Consider the following 24,455-nt stretch of genomic DNA (forward strand, 5'->3'; position numbering starts at 1 on the left):
GATGCACATATTCCTGGTATTTGGGGCGCCCTTGGGTTATACAATCAATTGGACCAAATCAGTAATACACCCCCTATTGGGAGAGCCTCGCGCCTGCCCTGTAATTGTCTGGCCCGTTGAGTCCGGGGGGTTTCAGATACCTAGGGATCTATATCAAACGAGAGCCACAGGATTCCCTTAGACATAATTTGGACCCACAACTTGAGCGATTGCAAGCGGATATATCACACTGGGAATCACTCTCACTAACAATAATGGCAGAGCAGCTTTCTATAAAATGATGGCCCTCCCACGATTGCTTTACATGACACAAAACCCGCCCTGCAAGATTCAGCAGAAAACTTTTAGACATCTTGACTAGACTTTTTGCAGACTACTTTGGAAGGGCGGTGTCCCAAAGTTTGCCCTAGCTATGCTACAGAAAGGGATATATGATGGAGGGCTAGCCATCACAGATGTTCAGAAATATTACTGGGCCTCACAGCTACTAGTCATTAATGACTGGGTCTTTGCAGACCAGCAGGACCTGGCATATAGGATGCAGGCTCATGTGAGTACAAATGTATGCTGTTTGCTAGACAAAGTGGAGGTTCCCGACCACAACACACGCAAGAGACTATAGACGTATGGCACGCAGCTACCCGGTTTCTTGGCTGGAGGGGAAGATTAACGGCTCGTACACCTCTATGGTGTAGTGCACTGTCGGTGGAGGTGGGGAGGCTAAGTGGTTTCTGGGGGTGGAGGCTCACTGGAATAGAGGACTTAGGAGAAGTCTGGAGGAATCAAGCATATGTCTCATTTGCTGATTTACAATTGGAGTTTAGCCTCCTGGAGACAGAGTGCTTCTGACACACCCAGCTGGGTCAAGCACTGAACTGCCACCTACACACTGAGGGAGCTGGTGCCTGATGCTTCACCGCTAGAGGACTGACAGCTGACAGAACCATTGGGAAAAAAGGGAATATCACGAATTTATAAGAAGCTAATGAAAAATTCTCCAGACTTATTAGGCCCCCTGAAGAGAGCATGGGAGGCTGACCTGGGTGAGGCGTTGGATGATGACTGGGCAGAAGCCCTACAGCCTCCCCGGGAACTGTCCATCAGAATGTGATTTAGATTGATCCCTCTTAAGGTATTCCACAGAGTGTACTATGCACGGATTTTCCTCCATAAAATGGGTAAAGCTAATTCCCCACTGTGCAGAAGGGGATGTGGGAATGAGGGATCCTTTTTCCACACCCTATAGGAATGTCAACTGATTCAATCCTACTGGGCCCAAGTCACAACAATGATGGCAAAAGTGACAAACCTGGAGGTCCCTGTGGAACCCAAATGGCTACTTTTGGGAACAAAAGGAGAACACAATTGGCCGAGGTTCAAATAAATTTGCGGAAATTGGCAGTAGGAGTGGGCAAAAGAAATATAGCGAGCGCATGGGGGGCAACGTCTGTCCCTAAGACCGACGACTGGGAAAGAGACCTTGATTGGTGTCAAAGGGCAGAACAAGTAGTCTATGCAGCCAGGATAGCCCCGGGAAATGGGTAAAAAGTGTGGGGGGACTGGAGAGCCTACAGGAGCTAGAAGGATGGGGACTAGATTTGAGAAGCCAGCATGGACTGCGGGGGAGGGAATAATCACTGAACCCCATGGTAGACATGGATGGGCTGTTCGAGAATCAGACCTGTGAATATGCACTCTGCTCTGGGAAGGTGATTGTACAATTGTTTCTGTGTAATAAACCTAGTATGCAATGTCAGTATGATTTATGAAGCCAATTGATTTGATTATCAATAAAACGGAAAAAAAGAAGATTTATACTGTGAAGACCTTTTGGTATTTTATTTTTATATTGTTACGTTTAGGTTAGAAGGCAGAGGCTCCCAAAGATTAATTAAGGACATATGGCCATAGCAATTTTGAACCGGATGTTAATCCCTGTGACAGTTTACTAAAGAGAGGCAGTGGGAGAGGTAAAGAGCTTGAGGTGGCGGACAGTTGCAGTTATCGTTCAACTTTGGAGCACTCATGTTCCCTAGGGCTTTGCATGAATACCTTGTATAGTCTAGTTTTTTTACCTTTATTATCAGTACAGCAGCGCAGAAGCAGCAAGAGTACTAAATCGAATTGAATGTAAGCAAAAAAAACTTGCATATTTGAGCTTCTTTCTCTTGGACCAGAGAAACTTGAGAGCTCTATAATCTACATGTTGTCTCTACTTTGGCGTCTCAAGTTCTCATCACCTGCTTCTCATCATGTTGAGGGACATATATATGCTTGAAGAACATGATCAATCAATCAATCATATCATTTGTAAAGCGCACTACTCACCCGTGAGGGTCTCGAGGCGCTGGGGTGGGGAATGCTGCTACTGCTTGAAAAGCCAGGTCTTGAGGAGTTTTCTGAAGGTCAGCAGGTCTTGGGTCTGCTGTGGTGGATGTTGACGGTGTTCCAGGTCTTTGTGGCGAGGTGGGAGAACGATCTGCCGCCTGAGGTCGCTCTTCGGAAGCGGGGGACTGTAGCGAGGTTGAGGTCGACGGAGCTGGCAGGTGGGGGTGTAGAAGCTGAGTCGTCTGTTGAGGTACGATGGTCCGGTGTTGTGGAGTTCCTTGTGTGCGTGGGTGAGGAGCTTGAAGGTTATCCTCTTGTTAACCGGGAGCCAGTGCAGGTCTCTCGGGTGGGGTGTGATGTGGCTGCGGCGAGGGATGTCTAGGATCAGGCGTGCAGAGGCGTTCTGGATGCGTTGGAGCCGTCTCATGAGTTTGGCCGAGGCTCCTGTATAGAGGGCGTTTCTATAGTCCAACCTACTGCTGAGAAGGGCCTGGGTGACTGTTCTTCTCGTTTCAGTGGGGATCCACTTGTAGATCCTACGGAGCATGCGGATGGTGTTGAAGCAGGAGGAGGAGACGGCTTTGACCTGTTTAGTCATGGAGAGGGTGGAGTCGAGGATGACCCCGAGGTTGCGTGCGTGGTCGGTGGGTGTTGGAGCAGATCCCAGTGCGGTCGGCCACCAGGAGTCGTCCCAGGCCGAAGGGTTGGATCCGAGGATGAGGACCTCTGTCTTGTCCGAGTTCAGCTTAAGTCGGCTGTTCCTCATCCATTCAGCAACGGCCTTCATTCCTTCGTGAAGCTTGGTTTTGGCTGTATGGGGGTCCTTGGTGAGGGAGAGTATCAGCAGGGCGTAATCGGCGTAGGAGAGGATGTTGAGGTCGTGCCGATTGGCGACGCGGGCGAGCGGTGCCATGTAGATGTTAAACCGAGCTGGGCTGAGGGATGAGCCCTGGGGTACGCCGCAGATGATCTCAGTGGCTTCGGAGCAGAAGGGAGGAAGGCAGACGCTCTGTGTTCTGCCGGAGAGGAAGGAGGTAGTCCAGTCCAGGGCCTTCTCTTGGATCCCAGCGTTGTGGAGGCGTGTTCGTAGTGTGTGGTGACAGACCGCGTCGAAGGCGGCTGACAGGTCCAGGAGGATGAGGGCCGACCGTTTCTCCGTTGTCCAGCTGGGACTTGATGTCATCGGTGGCGACGATGAGGGCAGTCTCGGTGCTGTGGTTGCTGCTGAACCCGGACTGGGAAGGGTCCAGGATGTTGTTCTCCTCGAGGTAGCGGGTCAGTTGTTCGTTGACGGTCTTCTCAATCACCTTTGCCGGGAATGGTAGCAGAGAAATGGGCCGGAAGTTCTTGAGGTCCTTGGGGTCCGCCTTGGTTTTCTTGAGTAAGGTGTTGATCTCTGCGTGCTTCCAGCTCTCCGGGAAGGATGCTGTCTCAAAGGAGGTGTTGATGACTTTCCGGAGATAGGGTGCGATGCATTTGCTGGCTTTGTTGAAGATGTGGTGTGGGCATGGATCTGACGGAGATCCGGAGTGGATGGTGTTCATGATTTTAATGGTGTCATCGTCGTTGATGTTGGTCCAGTAGAGCAGGCGGTTGGTTTCGGATGGTGGTCGTGGGGGCGGAGGTCTCAGAGTTTGTCGTGGCGTTGAAACTGTCGTGGTTGTCTGTGATCTTGTGGTGGAAGAAGGTGCCCAGTGAGTCGCACAGGTCTTGCGAGGGTGGGACATCGTTGGTGTTGGAGCTGGGGTTGGAGAGTTCCTTCACGATGTTGAAGAGCTCTTTGCTGTTGTGCGCGTTGTTGTCTAGGCGGTCTTTGAATAGAGGCCCTTTTGGCGGATCTGATGAGGTGATGGTGTCTGCAGGTGGCATTCTTGTGGGCGGCATGGCTGTCCGGTGTTCGTTCACGGAGCCAGATCTTCTCCAGCTTTCGGCAGGTTTGCTTGGAGGCCCGGAGGTCTTCAGTGAACCAGCTGGCTTTCTTGTTGGTATGATTGTTGGAGGGTTTCTTGATCGGGGCGAGGGTGTTGACGCAGTCGTTGATCCACTGTCTGAAGTTGCGGTCGGCGGTGTCGGGGTCGGTATGGTCAGCTGGTGGGCTCTGGGCGAGGGTGGTGGTTAGCTGGTCTTCGGTGACTTTGCTCCAGCAGCAGTTAGGCATCTGTTGGGTGCAGTGGTGCGTGGTGGGTTTCTTGAAGGTGAAGTGGATGCAGCGGTGGTCGGTTCAGTGGAGTTCGGTGGTATGGTTGAAGGAGACGTGGGGGCTTGCGGAGAAGATGGGGCCAAGCGTTTGACCGGCGGAGTGGGTGGATGTTGTGACGAGTTGTCTGAGTCCGAGGTTGGCTAGGTTGTCGATCAGGGTAGTGGAGTTGGTGTCGTCATTGTTCTCAAGGTGGAAGTTCAGGTCCCTGAGGAGGATGTAGTCCGTGGAGGCGAGGGCGTATGTGCTGACGAAGTCGGCGATGGAGTCGCTGAACTGTGGTCGGGGTCCGGGTGATCCGTAGATGAGGGTTCCTCTGAGGGTGGTGTTTGGGTCGGTGTGGATCTGGAAGTGCAGGTGTTCGGCGGTGCTGGGGGTGTCGTCGGTGTTGGTCAAGACTCTGAGAGTGTTTCTGTGGACGATGGTGATTCCTCCTCCCGCTCTGTTGGTGTGGTCCTTGCGGGTGATCTTGTAGCCTTCCGGGACGGCTATGGCTGTGTCGGGTGCCGAGGCGGGTTTCAGGCAGGTCTCTGTCAGAAAGGCGACATCTGGGGAGGTTGAGTCGAGTAGGTCCCAGAGTTCAACAGCATGTTTTCGGGCGGAGCGGGTGTTGAGAAGGATGCATTTGAGGTGGTTGGGTTCTTTTCTGGTCTGCAGCATGGTGGGGTGAATGCTTGTGAAGCTGCAGTTCCGGCAGGTGAAAGCTCCCTGGGTGCGCTTCGGGGTGGCCAGGAAGCAGGTGTGTGATTGTCCGGTGTTGAGTGCGTGGAGGGTTCTGGCATCGTAGCGGTGTTGGGTGTCGTGGCGTTCGTGGTGTCCAGGGGTCCTGGCGCTTGGCGCGGTCCATACACGGACGGGCACAGACGGGCTTGCCTTAGGTGCGCCAGTACCGACCAGCGGCGCACCCGCTGAGCGCGGCCGCGTAGTCGCTTCCATATGAGGGGATGTGGGAGGGAGGAGCAGCTCTGAGGCGGGAGCCGGGCGGCAAATGGGATTGCAGGTGGGCCAGGACGCAGCTGCGGGAAAAATGGGCGGGTGCCGCGGGAGAACTGACCTCAGGAAGGAAAAACAAGTTTAGGCAAGAAAACAAGTACAGGCACAGAGGAATAAAAACAAGTCTGGGCAAGAAAGCAAGTTAGGCACAGGAATAAAAATAAGTCCGGGTCTGAGTGGTCCTATTTTAGTCTCTGAAGTTTTAATGCAGGTGGCGGCAGTATTGGCAGCTTGCAGAGAGGTCAATTAACTGTTGTTTCCTAGCCGGTCATTACTTAAAAAAGAAAAAAAAAAAAGAAATCAAATCCGGCTCCTTGAATCTTGTAATGTTGGAGTCATTGCAAAGGACACTAATATAGGAACCTGGTAAAGATATTTTTTAGCATCCATATTTTTCCTTTGCCATTGCGGACCTGGATCACTGCCTATGTGAGATAACTTATTAGCAGTAGTAGAACGTGATGCCTTATTCTGAGGTCCTGGAGGTTTCAGTGTCTAACAGTTTATTGTTTGAGTTCTGTTGTTCATATTATACAAGTGTGAGATTTTTAGCTAGTGTTGAGCCATGCGGTTCAGTATTCATAATCTCACAGTAACCTATCATATTTTTTAATGTTGCCACATTGTTCAAGGACAATGTTCACTCAATAAGGCTGAGGCAGAGGTGTCGGACACAGCGTTCAAATGAAGCGGGATTGCTATGATGCGCTTGGCCTTTTGTTTCAAAGTTTTCTGACTCTGAGTGCAAACTGCACAAGTTAGTAGTGTGCAGAGTCTCAAGCTGCTTAGTTTGTCGTTAAAAATGGTAAAACCCTTTAACCAAGAAACGACCACTTTTGAGTTCCAAATGCTTACTGGGAATCGAGTAGTTCGTCTCAGGAAAGTACGGAGTTCAGACAGAGACCAGTTAAGGAACAGGCGGGTCTCCCAGGTCTTCCAAATGAGAGGGTAGGGGGGAGTACTAGGGCATCCCGTCCACTTTGTAGTTCACGGAGTTTCCAAGCTTTACAGGCCCTTCTCTCATGAAAGGCCCATTTTTGGTCCAGATCTTTCACCCACCGGCCCACCAAGCTTCCCCAACCAACTGGGATTTAGTGCTGGGGTCCGACTGCTGGTTCAAACAGTGATGACTTCTGAAATGAGAGAGTTTTTTAAAATGTTCTAGAACCCGCTATAGCTAAGGGGAGACTGTGAAGTCCATAAACCCCTGGCAAACTCAGGGTAGGTGCTTTTTATTTATTTTATTTGAAAAGTTTTATATAGCGCTGGTTAGACCCGGAGATATCAGAGCGCTACATGAGGAAGAACATTGTTTCAGAACGTAGTTACATCAGTTGCTAAAGCGTAGTTACAAAAGTTACATGAGTCACAAAAGCATAGCATAGATATATTGGGAAAACAGGCAAGGGGAGAGAAATTCTGGGGAGAGGGGGAAGGAAAAAAGGGAGGTAGACAAAGAGTAATGGAGGGAAGTGGTGGGGGAGGGGGTAGGGGGGGTAGGAAACACAACGGGGAGACGAGGAAAAACAGTGTACGACGTCCGGCTGGTTGGGTGACGGCTGAGGGGTGAACCAGAGCCTTTGTCATCTGTGGCGGCGATGAGGGCTGTCTCGGTGCTGTGGTTTCGTCTGAAACTGGACTGAGATGTTGTTGTCTTCGAGGTGGCGGGTCAGCTGCGTGTTGACGATTTTCTCTATGAACTTCGCTGGGAACGAGAGCAGAGAGATGGGTCGCAAATTCTTGAAGTCCTTGAGGTCCGCCTCGAACACTCGGCGCACTGGGCAGCAGCAGGAGCGGGAGACGGGTGCAGACAGGTGGAGCTGCGCGGTGTGGGGAACGACCAGCTTAACCAGGGTCAAGTGTTGCACTCACTGCCGCGTAGCGGCCGTCATAAGTAGGGAGGTGGGAGGGAGGAGCAGCTGGGAGGAGGGTGGGAGACCAACGAATGGGAACGAGGCGGGGCCGCAGGGGACAGCAGCAGCTGGAAACCGGCGAAGGAACGGAGAGCGAGAGGGCGGGCCGCAGGGGACATCGGCGGGGGAAAGGACGACGAGAGCGGGGCAGAGAAGTACACAATTACCCAAAAGTGTAGGAAATAGAATACAGGACAGATCCTATACCACAGTCAGCAGATAGCAGCAAAGAAACAGCAGCCCAGGGGAGCCTGGAACGCTGGGCAGCAGCAGGAGCGGGAGACAGGCGCAGACAGGTGGAGCTGTGCGGCGTGGGGAACGACCAGCTTAACCAGGGTCAAGTGTCAATGATCTTATAGCTTTCCATTTGTATTTTATCTCCACTTATCTTTGGTATTTTAACTATGGTTAATGTAGTTCAAATCTAGTAAAAAAAATTCTTTCTTTAAGGAGGAATAATATTTTTCTGTGAAGTGCATTCAAACTAAAAAGGGTTTCTATACCTGTTTTAATAAAACCTGCCCCCCAAGAATCAAGCTTTGTATTATATCAAGGCCATATGCAATGGTTATTCATTTGTTTTTTAAATGTCATTTTTGTATTGCAAGCACATGACTGGCATGTTTAGATGACTGCATGTGTTTTTCTTTGGGGCATATGCTTGCAAATGAAAAATAAACCATTGTACAATCCTTTCAACATCAAATATATTTGCTTTGCTAGTGCTTGCAATTGCCTGGGTCCTAGAAATTAGGACCTTCTTTCCACTCTGGTCTAAAGAGATGAGCCTTGGGTCAATGGAATAATCAAATGGGGTAAATTAGATGTCTGCAAGATCATAGAGAGTACAACATAACAGAGAGAGTGCCATGTCATATTATTTGCATGCATTGTCATGGTGTCTGACTTGTTGGAGTTCTCTCCGGTCTGGAAAATTTATAAGGGCGTTTTGAATCTCTCTGTTTTGTGGGTACAGGTTCTGGGGTATAAATAGAATTATACATGGAGTCAGATTTGTTGTTGCAGCCTCTGGAAGGTTTATGGGCGCAATTTGAGGGTTTTTCAAAGCCCCGATACAACTATGGAAGCTGCTTCTAGCACACATTGGCAGGTTTGTGTTTGCCGTCTTAACATATGTGCATATTTACTCACCACATTGCCTGTTTTAAATGGGGTCTTAAGCTTGGTGTAATATATTTATCTGATAGAGACTGCTAGCTGCAGATTCCTTATCTTTGAATTTCCCAGACGTCAGGCTACATCTGGAAACTTTTGCTGAGCAATATCCATTTGGCGCGTTGTAGGGTGGCTCCATTTGGGTCCGTGTGACGTCGTTGGCGTCGGATATGACATCGCAGAACCTATATAGGCATCAACCAGGCACGCAACGTCAGTTCTTTTCTTTCTAATCCAGTTAAGCACCGATTTGGGAGAGCTACCCCTCTGTCCCTTTTTGACAGGCTTTTTCTCAACTTTTTGTTGACTTCCAAGATTTTTTCCGTCGTGTGCGAAGGATGTCATTGAGGAAGACAGGATTTAAGCCATGCAGGGCCTGTCTCCACACGATGTTGGTTACTGATCCTCAACTTGTCTGCCTTTGGTATCTCGAGCATGACCACAATCCGAAGTCATGTTCGGACTGTTGGGCCATGGCTCCTAGGACTTTACGGGAGTGGGCTTTGAAGCTCCTTCACGGCTCGACAGCTGATACCATTAAGCGAGACTCCGCGGAGGTCCTGATTGAGGAAAAGGAGGTATGGGACCGTTCTCGGACCCCAAAGTCCTCTTCCTCCCACTCAAGCTCATCGGGGCCCACAGGAAAGAGGCATAAGAAGAAGAATAAGTCCAAGCGGACTTTATCTTCACCTCGACTGTCGTCCCTCAACAAAGTAGTTTAGGAGCACCAACTCTCTAGGCACGGTTCCCTGGAGCCGGACCCAGGGTCGACTACGGGCCTCCCGCCTTTTCCAGGAGCCAGAGTGACACGTGCTCAGATGAAGGAGTTCTACATGCCCTGCGTATTTGAGGGCCTAAGATCTGATAACTGATCTTGGTCGACGCTTGTCGTACCAACGTGACCTCTCCTGGCGGCAAACCCGAAGTCGGTACCCATCAGTGGTGCCAGCCCCATTCTTATCCCCGATGACACGGAGTCGGAACAATGTAACTCTATGCCGATTCAGACATCGATTGAACCCAGGGGTTCTATGTTGTCGCCTGAACACTGTCTGGGTGTGTTGTGCTCAGGAGAGGAATGGAAGGGGTCTATGGACCCTCTGCAGGGGCGGCTCCTCCATGTGGACAGAGGAGCGCCGCCCCACTGCTTTCTCGCAGTGCGACAAGCAGAAACATAAAATGATATAAGTACCCTTTATATGTTTCTGCTTCTCGCACTGCGAGAAAGGATAAGGGTTTCGGTGGGAGCGGGCCTGCTCGAGGGCAGGGGAGGAGTGGCTAGCCCAATGCTGCAGGCCTTGACTGTTTGGTTGGCCCTCTGGGGCCGACCAAACCAGTCATGCGCATTCTCCCTTTTCTCCATGTAGGCTGCATGCACAATGAGAAAATGGCCTCCCCACAGACACCTCTGTGGTCGGAGTCCCAACCAATCACAGCGCTGCTATTGCAGCCTTGTGATTGGTTTAGGGGAGGGGCAGGGAGGGAGGCTGCCTGCTTCCTGTTCCTGCGGAGGCAGCAAGGTAGGAGCAGACCCAGCAGTGAAGACACGGGACCCGGGAAAGGTACGTTAAAAAAAAATATATTATTATTTAAACCCCTCCCTACGCGACTACTCGCCTGCCCTCCACCCTACGTGACCCAGTTCCCCCCCCCCCCCCCCTCCCCAAACCCCCATGAGCCATACCGACCGCGACTGCAGTCATCCTGGAACACCAGGATGACTGCAGAGCAGTTGGACTGTTATGGGGAACTTGGGGAGCCAGTGGACTGGACACTTCTCCAGATACTGGCACGATCTCTCTGTCAACTGTGGCTACGGAGGAGGAGGGCATCTTATGCCATGGTTGTTAAGAGGACAGCCTAGGTCCTTGGACTGGAGCTTCCTTCAGTGGAGGTCAGGACTAATCTCCTGACTGAAGTGCTATAGCCTCAGAAACCCTTTTGCCCTTTAATGAAGCGCTGCTTGATTTCCTTCTAGGCACGTGGTCCAAGCCTAGCACAGGGGCTCCTGTGATTAGGACAATCACCCACTGCCATCGCCCAGCTCCCAGCGACACAAAGGGGGTCATTAGGATTGCGACGGACTTGAGTCCGTCCGCGACCCCTGAGTAGGAGGGAACGTCCGCATGGGCTGCGGCGTTCCCTCTGTGCAGATTAGGATGTGACCGCCAGGGGGGGTACCATAGGTACCCCCCATGTGCACCCCCCTACCCCCCCCTTCACCTAGGGGGCCTGCAACGGCCCCCACAGTGAAGTTACACATGCTTTTCCACAGCGGAAAAGCCGCCGCGGAAAAGCATGTTTCCAAGCACATCCTAATCTGGCTGACGGTGTCTGAGAGACACCGTCACAATATTAGTGCTTTTCCGCCGCGGTTGTAAGCCAACCGCGGAGGAAAAGCTGCGGACGGAAACCAGGACCCACCAGCCATCCTAATGTGGCGGTGGGTCTTGGTGGGTCAGCTGAGGATTCTCCGCATCCTCCAGGCCGGCGGTGGCTTCCGCCGGCCCGGAGGATGCGGAGAATCCTCCATCCTAATCAGCCCCTAAGTTCCTCAGCCAAAACCCCACCCCAGAAAGCTTGGTTGTGCATCCCTCTGTTTTACAGGGCGCATTCCCTTCCTCTCCTCCAGATAGGGAATCCAAGAGGGTGGATTCATTTGGAAAGAAATTGCTTCCTTCTCCAGCCTGGCATTGCGGTTGATGAATACTGCATGATTAATGGGCCGTTTCCCCCACTTCCTTTGGGAGACAGTTGCGCAAGTGCTACTACAAGCCTCTGAGGAGGCCCGGGCTGTGCTCTCTCGGGCAGTTAAGGATGGGAGAGATGCAGCAAAATTCACCATAAGGTGTGGCCTTGATACAACAGATTCTCTGGTAATGTCCAGGCAAATCTGATGGACATGCCCTTTGATGGAACCCGCCTTTTTAAGGAAAAGGCAGATTTGTCCCTAGTGAGGTTCAAGGACTCTCAAGCTACGGCAGGATCCTTGGGCTTCCCTTCATATCCTTGTGGCCAGTCTACCATACGCCCCTTTCTTGCCAATGGAAAGGGTTTCAAGCCGCGTCAGCCCTATCATAGCCACCGCTCTGCACAAGCTTCCCAATCCGGGCAGGGATGTGGATGCGGTTCATTCCGGCCTAGGAATGGAAGCCAGAAGTCATCATTACCCTGCCCTCGGCAGCCACTGATTCCAATCACTTCTAGTCTGACTCTGCAAAACCACACCACTCCAGTTGGGAGAATCCATCATCTCCCCCACGGTGGTCCATAATATAATATAAGTGGGTCTTGCAGGTCATTCAGGAGGGCTAGTCTCTGCCTTTCTTTTTGTTTCCTCCTCCCATTCAGCCAAATCAGGAACAGCTGATGGAAGATCATTTTAAATTGCTCCAGGAGGAACTTACAGCTCTATTGGCCAAGGGAGCTATAGAAAGCGTCCCAGTTTCAGAAGTAGGCAGTGGCTGTTGTTCCCGCTACTTTTTGATTCCAAAGAAGAACAAAAGTTTGCGGTCCATTTTAGATCTTCGGATCAATTTCTTCCTGTAGAAGGAGAAAGTCAAGGTGCTCACTCTAGTTCAGGTCTTGTCTGCCCTAGACCTAAAAGACCTGATGGTAGCTTTGGACCTGCAGGATGCTTATTTTCACATCCCCATCCTGCCGGCCACAGGCGTTACCTGTGCTTCAAGGTAGGCTGAGAGCCCTTTCAGTTTATCGTGCTCCCTTTCAGCCTTACCAGCGCCCCTCAGATGTTCACCAAGGTGATGGCAGTGGTCACACCTCCTCCGCGCAGGTTAGGGGTGTCAGTCTTCCCCTACCTCGAGGACTGGCTGTTGAAGGCGTCCTAGCCCCAGGTTGTCGTCTCCCACCTTCAGACTACGGCGAACCTGCTGCATTTTTTTTGTGCATATTTTATATAGCGCAAACTCGACCCGAAGGTATTGGAGCGCTTTACATGAGGACTGAATTTACATTACACATTCAGGCACGGGGAGATTAAGTGATTTGCCCAGAATCACAGGATGTGGACGCGACTCTGAGGCTTGAACCCTGGTTTCCGGCACCAGCGTCGGGCCTTTATGCCGACGGACCACTGGGGTTCTCTATAAACGTGCTGAAGTCACACCTGACAATTTCTCAGATGCTCCCTTTCATTGGAGCTTTTCTGGACACAATGCAGTTTAGAGTCTATCCTCCCGAGCAGCGAGTCCAGGATATTCAGGTTATCATTCCGATGTTTTGGCCTTTATCCTGGATTTTGGTGAGACTGACTCTGAGGCTGTTGGGCCTCATGGCCTCTGCACCCTGTTGGTAAAGCATGCTAGGTGGCATATGTGGGCTATGCAGTGGGACTCAAAGGTTCAGTGGGCACAGCATCAGAGAAATGTCACCAATGTGGTTCAGATCTCAAAAGGAACTGCGTAAGATCTGCAGTGGTGGTTGACGAACCGCGATTGGATCAATGGCAGACCCCTCTCTCTTCCCCAACTAGATCTCAAAGTCGTGATGGATGTATCACTTCTGGGATGGGGCGGCCATCTGGGAGAGGTGGAGATCAGGGGACACTGGCCTCTAGCACAGTTGGGACTCCGCATAAATTTGTTGGAGCTCCGAGCGCTTCGGTTGGCTTTGAAAGCATTTCTTCCCTTTGTCAAGGGGAATTTGGCGCAGATGTTCACGGACAAGACCACTGCCATGTAGTACTGCAACAAGCAGGGCGGTGGGGTTGTGGACCCTTTGTCTGGAGGCCCTGGGTCTCTGGACATGGCTGGAACAGCAGGGCATAACCCTGGTGGTTCAACACCTGGCAGGTTCTCTGAACGCCAGGGTGGACAAACTCAGCCATCAATGCCTTGCGAATCACGAATGGTGTCTCCAGTTGGAGGTGGTGCAAGGTCTCTTTCAGGAGTGAGGATAAACTTGGTTAGATTTGTTCGCCTCCAACGAGAAAGCACAGTGTCTGCAGGGCTGCGTGCTGGAGTTTCCAAGGTAGCTATCCAACACGGCTTTTTTTAGCGAGTGCAGCTCAGGCCTGCTGTATTTCTTTCTGCCCATATCACTCCTGCCCAGGGTTCTGAAGAAGATAAGGAGTGAACGAGCCTAAGTCATTCTTGTACCCCCGGACTGGGCAAGGGGAGGCTGGTATCCAGAGCTTCTGAAAATGAGCATTGATCCTCCGATCAGGCTGCCCTCTCAGGAGGAACTTCTGTTGCAGCAGCAGAGGAGGGTTCTCCATCCCAAACCTGTCAACTCTGCGCCTCCATGCATGGAGATTAAGTGGCAGCAGTTGATGGCTTTTGACCTTCCTCCCGAAGTATTTAACATGGCCCTCCACTAAGACGGTGTATGCCTGCCTTTGGCAGAAACTTGTATTATACTGTACAGAAAGGTCCATTGACTCCTTTTTCCACTGTCCTTGTTATGAATGTATCTAGGACCCTAATTAAATATTCCTGATTCATGCCTTCATGCGGTTATGATAAATCATGTCCTAATGAAGACATACGAATCTTGCCCATATTCAGTGATAGCCCACGCAGCCCAAATACGGCAAGGCTACTTTCTTAGATTCCTAGAAAGCACAACGAGTTCTTTCGACACACCAAAACTTCAGCAACCTGGGAATTCCCCATGTCTTTGTTTTGATTTGTCATTGAACTCCTGCGAACACTAAAGGAACAGTCAATTCTTAGTGACATCTTTTATTGACGGCTTATGTCCAACCTTACGTCAAACACGGCACCTTCCAGGTATAAATATACCAACACTTGCCTTAAGCAAACACACGGTGGTGTGGAGCAGAGCGGCTATCTAGTTATCCGAAGCCCAGCTGATACAAGAGCCGAAGGAAGCCGCCCCTCCCCTTTGACACACTGGAGAAGCTGCCTTTTCTCACGCCGAGAAATCCAGCTCCGGTGTTTTCCAGTCACCCTTGCGTGTTATTGGGAAATCGAGTCCTGAGAAACGAGATACAAGACCTCCTTCATTCTATAACCAAGGTTCGGAGCTGATTCAAACCTTAGAGAGAATTCTTGATTCAGGTTCTTGGCAAAAACCCAAACTTAACTTAAAACTGCAACTTACTTACTCCTTCCCACGTATTAGGCTTAGGTCAGGTACACCGGGGTAGGCGTATCTTAGAAGCACCAGTTGAGTTCGTTAGTCAATGTTTTTATGTATGTAAATATTTTATCCGTTTTAAAGTATCATATGGCTAAGAAACCATATCAATGCTTTTAAAGTATTATTTTATAATACTCCTTTTACTGTACGCACTTTACTTCATTATAAGTATTGCAATTGTGGCAATTCATTTCTCTTGCATGAGAAAGAAGACTGCTCAATAAAATAACACCTTTTATTGAAAACGCCCGTCTTTCTATTTCTCTGCACCCTGGTGAAATTAAGCATGCACGATTGACTGAGTGAAATAGCTGTCTATTGTTTTCAGACGACTCTGGAGATACACTCCTTATTCTGGGGGAGCAAAGTTGTCATGTTATATGGTTGTTAGAAGCTAATCCCTGCTTGTCTAAATCAGGGAAGTTAAACCCTCCCTATTCATTCGAGAAAATTTCTAGTGACCTCTGAGCTAGCTGGCAAAAACTAATTCAGTCTAACATAGTCAGTAGAGACCTAGATTACCTCAGTCCTACGTCTACACTGCTGTTTGTTATTCCAATGCGCAGAGCCTATTTGGAATATAGGAACTACACTACATTCTAACCCTTGACCAGCAGGGCTTTGCTTTTGGAACTCTCAAGGGTTACCGCTCTGCTCGGTCTGCTTTTTTTTGTGTCTTCCAGACCAGCCCTCTCTCTTTAAGTCTCCGATTGTACATAGGTTTCTAAAATGGCTGTCTAACTTGTTTCCACCCAAGCCCTTTGTTACGTCACAGTGGAACCTTAATTTGGTCCTCACCTACCTAATGTGTGCTCCCTTCCAGCCCTTATATAATTGTCCCCTCTGGCTGTTGACCATCAAAACAGCCTTTTTAGTGGCGATTAAATCTGCCCGGTTGGAGGCATTATCTTGCACGCCTCCCTATCTGATGTCTTTTCCAGACCAAGTGATGCTTCGCAGCTGGGCATCCTTTTTACCAAAGGTTGCGACCCCATTCCAATTGGGTCAATCCATCATATTGCCCACCTTCTTTGCTCCTCTGCATCCATCTAAGGAAGAGGAGCATCTCCACTGACTGGACCCAAAAAGAGCATTGTCATTCTACTTTGACTTCACTAAAGAGTTCTGGGTAGACAACCACCCTTTTGTGGGACACGTGGGAGCTAAGAAGGGAAGGGCAGTGCAGAAAAGGTCCATCTCTCACTGGGTCGTTCTCTGCATCAAGATCTGCTGTACCCTGGCAAAGACAGCAGCCCCCTGAGGGATTAAGGGCCCATTGCAACAGGGGAAAGGCTGCGACTACAACCTTGGCTCGGGGTGTCTCAGGCCTGGACACCAGTCAGGCAGCAATGTGGGCATCTTTGCACACATTTGCCAAACACTACTGCCTGGACAGTCAGGTTCGCTGGGACGGGCATGTTACCCATTCAGTCCTGCAGGCCTACCTAGTTTGAGGTATTGGTCCACAACCCACCTCCGGGATGGTATGGCTTGGGTATCTACTTCAATGGTAAGGAATCTGCAGGTAGAAGTCTATCAGATGAACAAGTAACACATTACCTGGTAGAGACTCTGCAGATTCCTTACAGCCCCACCCATGCCGCCCCACATGCCTCAGGGCCACAATTTTGCACATAATTACTTCAGTTACTTCATGTCTCTGCGCTTCTGGCCGCGTGCCTGGGTGGTGCCTATATAGGTACAGCGACGTCTAAACCAACGCTGACGACGTCACGCCAAGCAGAATGGAGCCTCCCAATGGCGTGCACAAAGGTTATTGCTCAGCAAAAATTTCCTGATCCAGCCTGATGGCTGGGAAATTCAAAGGTAAGGAATCTGCAGTTGGATAGAGTCTCTACCAGATAATGCATTACCGAAGGTAAGTAACTTGTTCGTCATTGCTGTATCTAAGGTTTGTATGTACTATTTTGTAGTTCTGTACAAGTTCAGGGTACAGATCAGTCCCTGTTTTGTAGATATGTTTGGCCTCTAGTTTGTGGGTGCAATCTGTCTCTGATTTATGGATGATGTGTGTGGAATAGGGAAATGGTGTTCTAGCTAATGCAAGAAGGTCCAGTAGAACAATGCTTGATCAAGTCTTTTTTTTTTAGGCAAATCTCTTCCCAGCAGCAGTCGTACACTTTGGATCTGAGGTTGTAAGAGGTGAGTGGTTGCAAATACGGTGTGATGCGCTGCAGAATGTGTTCTATTTAGACTTCTTGTGGAATGGTCCTCTGTAGTTGTGCTGATTAATGCGCCTAGGCGTCCTGCTAGGTGAGCCCCTTCTGGCCCACCCAAGTCTCCTGCATGGTAAGCTCCCTCTAAGTGTGCTAAGTGTTCCCTCTCTAGGCATGCTATAAAGCGAACCTTTTTACGTGTGCTGAAGTCAGAGCTTCATGAAGGGCGTAAGATTGAGCCCAGTCTGCTCTAAGAGTAATTGAGCCCCATTAAGCGCGCAGCGGAGTTAGTCTGCTCAATTCATCCTACTAAATCAGCTCTTCTAAACATGCTGCTGAATGAGCCACAGCCCCTTTTACAAATGCTGGTGGGTCAGTGTCTCTCTAGGGGCGTTATGTAGAGAGGCTTCTTGAAGCCATGCTGTGAAGTATTCCTCATTGTGTAAGTTTGCAGTTGAGGCCTACCCTGGAGTTGGTATGAGTCACAAAACGTATTTTGTAAGTTGGAAAGACATCTTCACATTGCAATTTGCGTGTTTGCAGTTGCTAAGCCAGTGTGTTTTTTTGGGGGGGAATTGCTTTCTTTCTAGCAGTAAAAATACTTAATAGTTCATGTCTCCAACGAGTAGCTCGTGAGCTGCTAGTAACTCTCCAGCTGCCTCTGAGTAGCTCTCCTGTATGAAGTCCAGCCTACAATTGTATAAGCTAAAGCTTTATTGAAATATTATATACATACCATACTAAAAAAACTGTTATTCGAGATGAAAATGTGTGTATTTTCAGAACTCATAAACTGATGTTTGGAGAAATATAGTTGACTTTTCAAAATGTATTTAAAGCTATTTGATTTGGAGAGATTTATTACTCATATTATGGCCTTTGTGCCCTGGGGTTTGCAGCCATGGCTTTTATATATTTCAGTGTAGGGGTATTACAAATCGATAATATGTTTTTACTTTATTGCTCAGGACCCTGCCAAATGCACCAATGTTATCACTGCTGATAATCTTGCTCTGATGGAGACATCTAACCACAGATTCCTTAACTTTTGAATTCTAACCAGGCGCCAGTCTGGTTCTGGATTTTTTTTTGCAGTATCTCTGCGCACCTGGGGTCTGCGTCTTATGGCTCTGCGATGACGACAATTCTGGTCATGATGTCAATGGAGCCATATAAGTCCACTTCGGTGTTCGGGCGTCAGTTTCTTCTTTCCCGCGCTGTAATGCTGATCTGGAGAAGTGGTTCCTCAGGTCGTTTTTTCTCAACCTACTTCGACACCTGGTGTCGCTGGAACAGTGTGCCTTTGTCAAATGTCGACAGGTTTCAAACTTGTGGGTCTTGTAGCAGACATATGTCAGTGACAGACCGGCATACAATTTGTATGTGATGTCTAGCGGAGCACCACGATGCCGAGGATGGTGTTTCCTGCCAGAAGCTAAAACCAAAGTTGTTGAAGGAGCAGCGTTTGTAGTAGATGGCGGCGTGCGTATCGAGATCCTCGGTGGCTTCCCAGCCTCAGTTTGCGGGGTCGATCTAGGAGCCATACCCTGTATGTGGGATGTCATTCTTCACGGAAGTCGAAAGGTAAGAGGCTGTTGAAATTGCAGCATTTTCAGACTTCACCGTGTGGAGACTCCGTCCCCCTTGGCTCCTCCCACTCGATGGCTGAGGAAGCCGTACATGACTCTGTACCACGTCTTCTTTGTTTCCGGGAGCCGGTGCATCGATTTGCTCAGATGAGGGAATATTATGATTCCTTACACCTCATCTTTGGAACCCCATCTCCCTCTGGAGCGCCTCTAGGCCCCAAGAAGGTGAGTGGGGCGCTGTCGGAGGATTTGTCCTCGGTGACAGTTGGGCCACCGGAGTCGATGGATCGGTGCCGGTCGACATGGGCTGACGCCACTTTAGTGCAGGCTCACAGTCCTTTCGGATCGTTGTCTACTAAGCCAGTCTTTGATCAACCGACTCCGACATTGACGTCAGCACCACCGGTCAAAGTCGCCTCTCCTCCCGCAGTCGATGTCGTGGTGGCACCGCATTGGCGGCATCGGATGCAGATTTGGCTGTGCAGACTGATGGGATTGTACAATTTATGGCCCCTTTCCAGGAAGAGGTGTTTGGAGGTCCACCTGTATCAACTGGTGCTCTACTTCTTCAGGCCATTTCCAACATTCAGGTGGACGAGAGCTGTCTTACAGCTCTTGGTGAGGTTAGTGGGCTGGATTCTTCGTCAGCCTCGGGGTTGCTTTGTCTTGCTAGTCTTGCCACGGAGGCAAGTTCCTCCTCTGCAGACATGCTGAGGAAAGTGGCTGCAGTTTTAGACTTGTTACTGCCCACGGTGCAGAGGTCTACAGACCCTTTGTTTGAAATCCTTTGCCCTGTACAGATGGGAGAAGAGCCTGATCTTTTGTATAGTGAGGCTCTATTTGAGTTTTATTAGGTGCTTGGGCTAAGCCTGAGTTGGGGTCTCAGTGGAACGTGATATTTCACGTAGGCATTAAGCTGCACCTGAGGACCCTGTTTGTTTGCGTAGACATCCTTCCACTAGTGGCCTTGTGACTCTGGTTGCTATGTCTTCCCAGGATATAGATTCTACTCCTAAGACCCTGGTGGGTAAGGATGCTTGGAGTTGTGATGCCTGTGGTAAGCATATATTTGCTTCAGCCAGCTCAGCATGGAGAGACACTTGAACGTCCTGTGTGCTGGGGCGCTTTTCCTATGCATTTTGGGATTCTTTACAGAACATGCTCCCATCTATTCCGGATAACCTCCGTGCTGAAGTGGGCAACTTGATTAGAGATGGTCAGCAGGCTGCTAGGCTTATAATGAGGTGTGGAATGGGTACAACTGATTCTGTGGGTTGGGCCATGGCATCTGCAGTGGCGCTAAGGCATCAGGCTTGGAGGGCATCTTCGGGTTTCTCAGAGTTAGTCCAGTCTGCTTTGGCCGATATTCCATTTGATGGTGCCCGTCTTTTATGGCGATCAAGCAGATGTGGCATCAAGACACTTCCATGAAAGATGGAGAACTACAGAGTCGTAGTGTTACATTTTCCGTCACTGTGTACTCCAGTGAGGAGTTGTGGTTATAACCTCAGTACCATTTTCTTTTTTATTTGCGCATTGATTTAAATGAGTAAGGGAGGTTCTCTTTGTTTCCGGGCCTCTGAGGGTGAGCTTTCTGCTCAAGAGGCTATTATTAAGAGAGGTATCTTCCTGTATGGAAGTGGATCTAGTATATGCTTCTTCGAAGCAGTTCAGTATGCAAGCTGCTAGGCTTTCTTCGTCAGTGTTCTTTTAGGTTGCCAGTTGTAGTCTGGTGTATAGTGACTCTTTGATCTTACGCTTGGAGTAATCGGGTGCTTCAGCAAGTTGAAACATTGCTCTGACTCAGAGTATGTTTGCATTGTTTAAATGCTACTTTGCTTGCGAGTTCTTCCTTTAGGATAAAGGAACAGTGTCTAGGAAAGGCATAAATATTACCTCAACTGCAGGCAATTCCAATCCCTGCTGTAAATTGGCAGCTTATGATGGCTCGTCCTTGACTTCAGACAATATGTCCTAAGGTGTTGGGCCGTTTTTGGTTGCCAACAAGGCAACCAATCATCAATAAAAATCTTGGGAGACACTTTTATAATAGGAGGATTTTTTACTTTATAGTAAGCTTTACTTCTTTCGATGATATTCTTGATATACGTGGTTCTGTCTGATCAGCATTACCTGTCTTTTGGAGAGGATGTACTTATTGTTTCTGCATTTCTTAATTCACAAGGCATTATGACTGCTGTTTCTTGTGATGTCAGGTGCTTTTTCTTACAGCATGTCGCCAGTGTTGTATCGGTGGCGTACTACCCTTTCTTTACAGGGTTGGATATTTGTTGCCGAACCTCTCATTTAAGAGCAGGGTATACATGATTTAATGAACTGTGGTTTTTCACTTAATTGTTGGACTTATGATCATATTTGTCCTGTATCACAGGTGTGGTAGTGTGTGCTTGTTGTAGACAAGTGTTCCAATGGGAACTTTACCATTTTCAAATTTATTGTAAAGCGCTTTATGAAACAGGTTCTCGGTTCCAGTTAGTTATTAGGTAAACAGAGTATACATGACTGTATCATATGTGTTATACATATTATTTAAAAAAAAAAAGAAATAAAGGTAAAGAAAGAAGTTTTAATCAAAGATGCGGTTGATTCTCTTTTTCCCTCTTGCCTTGTTATTACAAGCTTACCTAGCTCAAGGTTGTGTTCAGTCTTTCAGACTATGGCACTGAAGGCTGTACAAGGGCACACTTCTTGCAATCTGGCAGTAGTTATTGGCCAGTGAAAGTCTAAGTATCTGGTGGCACATTTCTTTTTCTATATATATATTTATATCCATATATACATCTTTGTAGCAAGATGGTATACAATTGGCACATTTGACGAATATGAATACTCATTTTGTCGAAACTAAATTATTTATACCAAAGAGGTATTGTTGTTCATCTCTCATGTGGGGAGATGGGTTCTGAAAGTCCTTCTTTGGGTTTTTATCAGGTCAGTTATTTTTTTCAGAATGAGTTTTTTTTTTTATTTTGAACAATGCATATTACATGGCTTTTGTCATGCAGCCGACCCTTTTTTTGGCCATTTAGTTTTCTTTCCCCTTTGGGGGATAGTGGATAATGTCTGTTATCTGACTGATAGTTCTTTAGGGGTGGTTCCCCTTTTCCCACAAGGGATGATTATCGGACCTGTTAAGTTTTTTTTATTTATATGTTCTGTGACAGTGATCATGTATTCTATTAGGAGCAAAGCTATTGTTCTGCTATTCCTACGTACATTTGGTTGAGTGTTAGTTTTGACCTGCTGGTTCTCTTTGAGAACTTTTGTAGGATTACACTTCCAAATGTGTGTGGTCGGAAGGTGGGGGGTATTTTCTCTTTTACACTGGATTACACACCGGTGGGCAGTATTGGTTTATTTGTTTTTTTATTTAATGCGATTTTATTTAGCGCGAACATTACCCGAAGGTGTCAGAGCGCTTTACATAAGAACCAGTTGCGATACATAAGGATTTAGGATGCCATGCGTTACAAAAAAGATACAAACAGAAAGAAATTGCAAATGTACAATTTATAAAGTCACACAAGGAAGAGATACAAAAAAACATTGCAAATGTAAAGGTAATAAAGTCATTCAAGGAAGGGATACGAATGGATGTACTCTAAGAGTCACATAGGAATGGTAGATAGTACAAAGGTCTACTGCATATACTAGTGATTAGAGTTATCTCTATATACATAGGGAAGGGATACGAATGGATATACTCTACGAGTCACATAGGAATGGTAGATAGTACAAAGGTCTACTGCATATACTAGTGATTAGAGGTCTCTTTATATATATATATATATATATATATATATATATATCACAACACCAAGGGAGGGTGGGAGGGATACAAGGCTATGGAGAAACGGCAAATCAGAAAAAGGAAGAAACATTTAAGGATCGTCAAGGGGGAAACGAGGGAAAAGTTTAAAGGACGAGGGAATGGATAAGATGGCGGGTCAGGGTCCAGAGAAAAGCGGCCGAGAACAGCAGCAAAATGGCGGGCAGGGCAATAGAAAAAACATAAAGAAGTCAATGAGAGTGACTCAGTGAGTATGAATTAGAGTGCCAGGAGAAGTCCAGAAATCAAAGTCAGGAAGGGAGAGGAGGAGTGTAGTCTCGGGTCCAATGGAGTAACTTCGAAGACAATCAGCCGGTCATGGCTCCCTCGCCCCCATACCTGGGAAAAGTTCACTGGTTCCTTGCTCATGCCCGGCTGCAGCAGCACTTTGACTACAATAGAGGTTGTTGAAGAGTGGGCACACAGGGGTTGTAGGGCTGAAAGAAGGCCGGGCTCAGCTGACCTCACTCCTCCAGTCCCGGAAGCGGGGGCTGTCTTTGAGAGTCTTTGTTTATTATCATCATACCTTGAATTGGCAATTTTAATATGTCAAACAAATATGTGATTTCACAAACAGCTGAGTGTTGTTTTTATAGATCTTGCTTGCTATTACCCTGCCATTCATTACCATTTGTGAATGGTCTATAAAGTATAAAGTTTTCTTCACTTACATGAGGGTTAATCACTAGGGCACAGGTTTTACTTAGTCCTGTGCTTTGTTGATTCTTTTGGGGTTTTCTATAAAATCCTTGTCTTGTATTAACATACCATTTGATGTCACACTGTTTCCACAACCAGTTTCTATAGTGGCTCTGCGTTCTGGTGCGGAAGGTTTCACAGAAGAAACTGACATCCACGCGCCGGAGGGGACTTATATGGCTCCGGCTCCACTGACGTCATGACCATAGTCGACGTCATCGCGGAACCGTACGACTCCGTCCCCCGGCGCGCAGAGGTACTGCAAAAAAGTTTCGGGATCCAGACTGGCGCCAGGAAAAATTTAATAGTTGATGAATCTGCAGCTATATTGTGTCCCTACCAGATATCACGTTACCGAAGGTAAGTAACTTTTACAATAGGGTGATCACTGTTACATCACTAATATAAGTAGCTCAGGATGATTTTCACTGAACCCAAGTAGCTCTTATTACTGAAAAGGTTGGAGACCCCTGGTTCAGGCCATAGATAAGAAAGCCAAAATTGGCCCCCATGGTTGAATTTCGGTAGAGATTAGCATGTCCACAAGGTTGCATATTGCTTTCTCAATTTGCATAATAGTGGATTTCCTAGGAGAATTAAAAAGCTTAACATAGCCTCTGAATTCTACAGGTCTTCCAGGGGGATATAGAAATATAGCCTATTCTTTTTCAGCAAAAGACTGTCACAGTGATTTTCATTAAGAATTTTTTTATTCTTGAAAATCCCATGTAAAAAACTTTGTATAAAAAATATGCTATGTGACAAAAGACATACATGTTATCTATTATAAGAGCTTTAAATAATCCAATGACAATTTCTGGAAAAATTAACTATTTTAGAAAAAAACTGTATTTTTCCTTTCAATAAAAAATATTTATCAGTTTTCCAAAACAACAATAACATGTTGGCAGTGTTAACAAGAGTCACCCTGAGATACCACAGCAGCACAGTCTTGAACATTCCTGATCCATAGGCACAAGAATGGTGTAGAACTTCATTAAAAAAAAATGTGGACATTAAACAGGGTATAGTGCATAGCCAACATATCTTGACCACTTCAGCTCCTGTCCTCCCCACCACATAAAGACGATTCACTATCAAGAGCACTATTGTCTAACTCACTCCCCTCCCTTTCCTCCAGGAACCTAGTACAGAGCCCACCAAACCTCCAGATCAGTCTGAGGCTCAGCATCTGTGCAAACATGGCGAAACTGTAATTCCTCTGCCACTGACTACTCGGAGACACACCCAAACCCGCAGATCCACTATGGGGAACCTCACTCTATTCCAGGTAATTGCAACTCTCCTACTGGCGAGAACCAAGGCCCCAACAAGCAGTGATGCAGGGCTAGTTCACACACTAAGGCGAAGGTGCACTGCATTCACCCTACCTCTCCCGACCTGCGGACA

The 24,455-nt window shown here is 48.0% G+C and overlaps 1 protein-coding gene across 1 annotated transcript in view; it reads left to right on the plus strand.

The window, feature by feature from the left end:
• Positions 1–24,455, plus strand: part of ASPSCR1 (ASPSCR1 tether for SLC2A4, UBX domain containing) — a 709,269-nt gene that overhangs the window by 521,197 nt on the left and 163,617 nt on the right. The window contains exon 13 of the mRNA XM_086931183.1: positions 16,842–16,893. Within this exon, the coding sequence (XP_086787309.1) occupies positions 16,842–16,893 (52 nt within the window). The remainder of the gene's footprint in view (positions 1–16,841; positions 16,894–24,455) is intronic.

The sequence above is a fragment of the Lissotriton vulgaris genome, chromosome 7, assembly GCF_964263255.1.
Source record: "Lissotriton vulgaris chromosome 7, aLisVul1.2, whole genome shotgun sequence".
NCBI lineage: Eukaryota > Metazoa > Chordata > Amphibia > Caudata > Salamandridae > Lissotriton > Lissotriton vulgaris.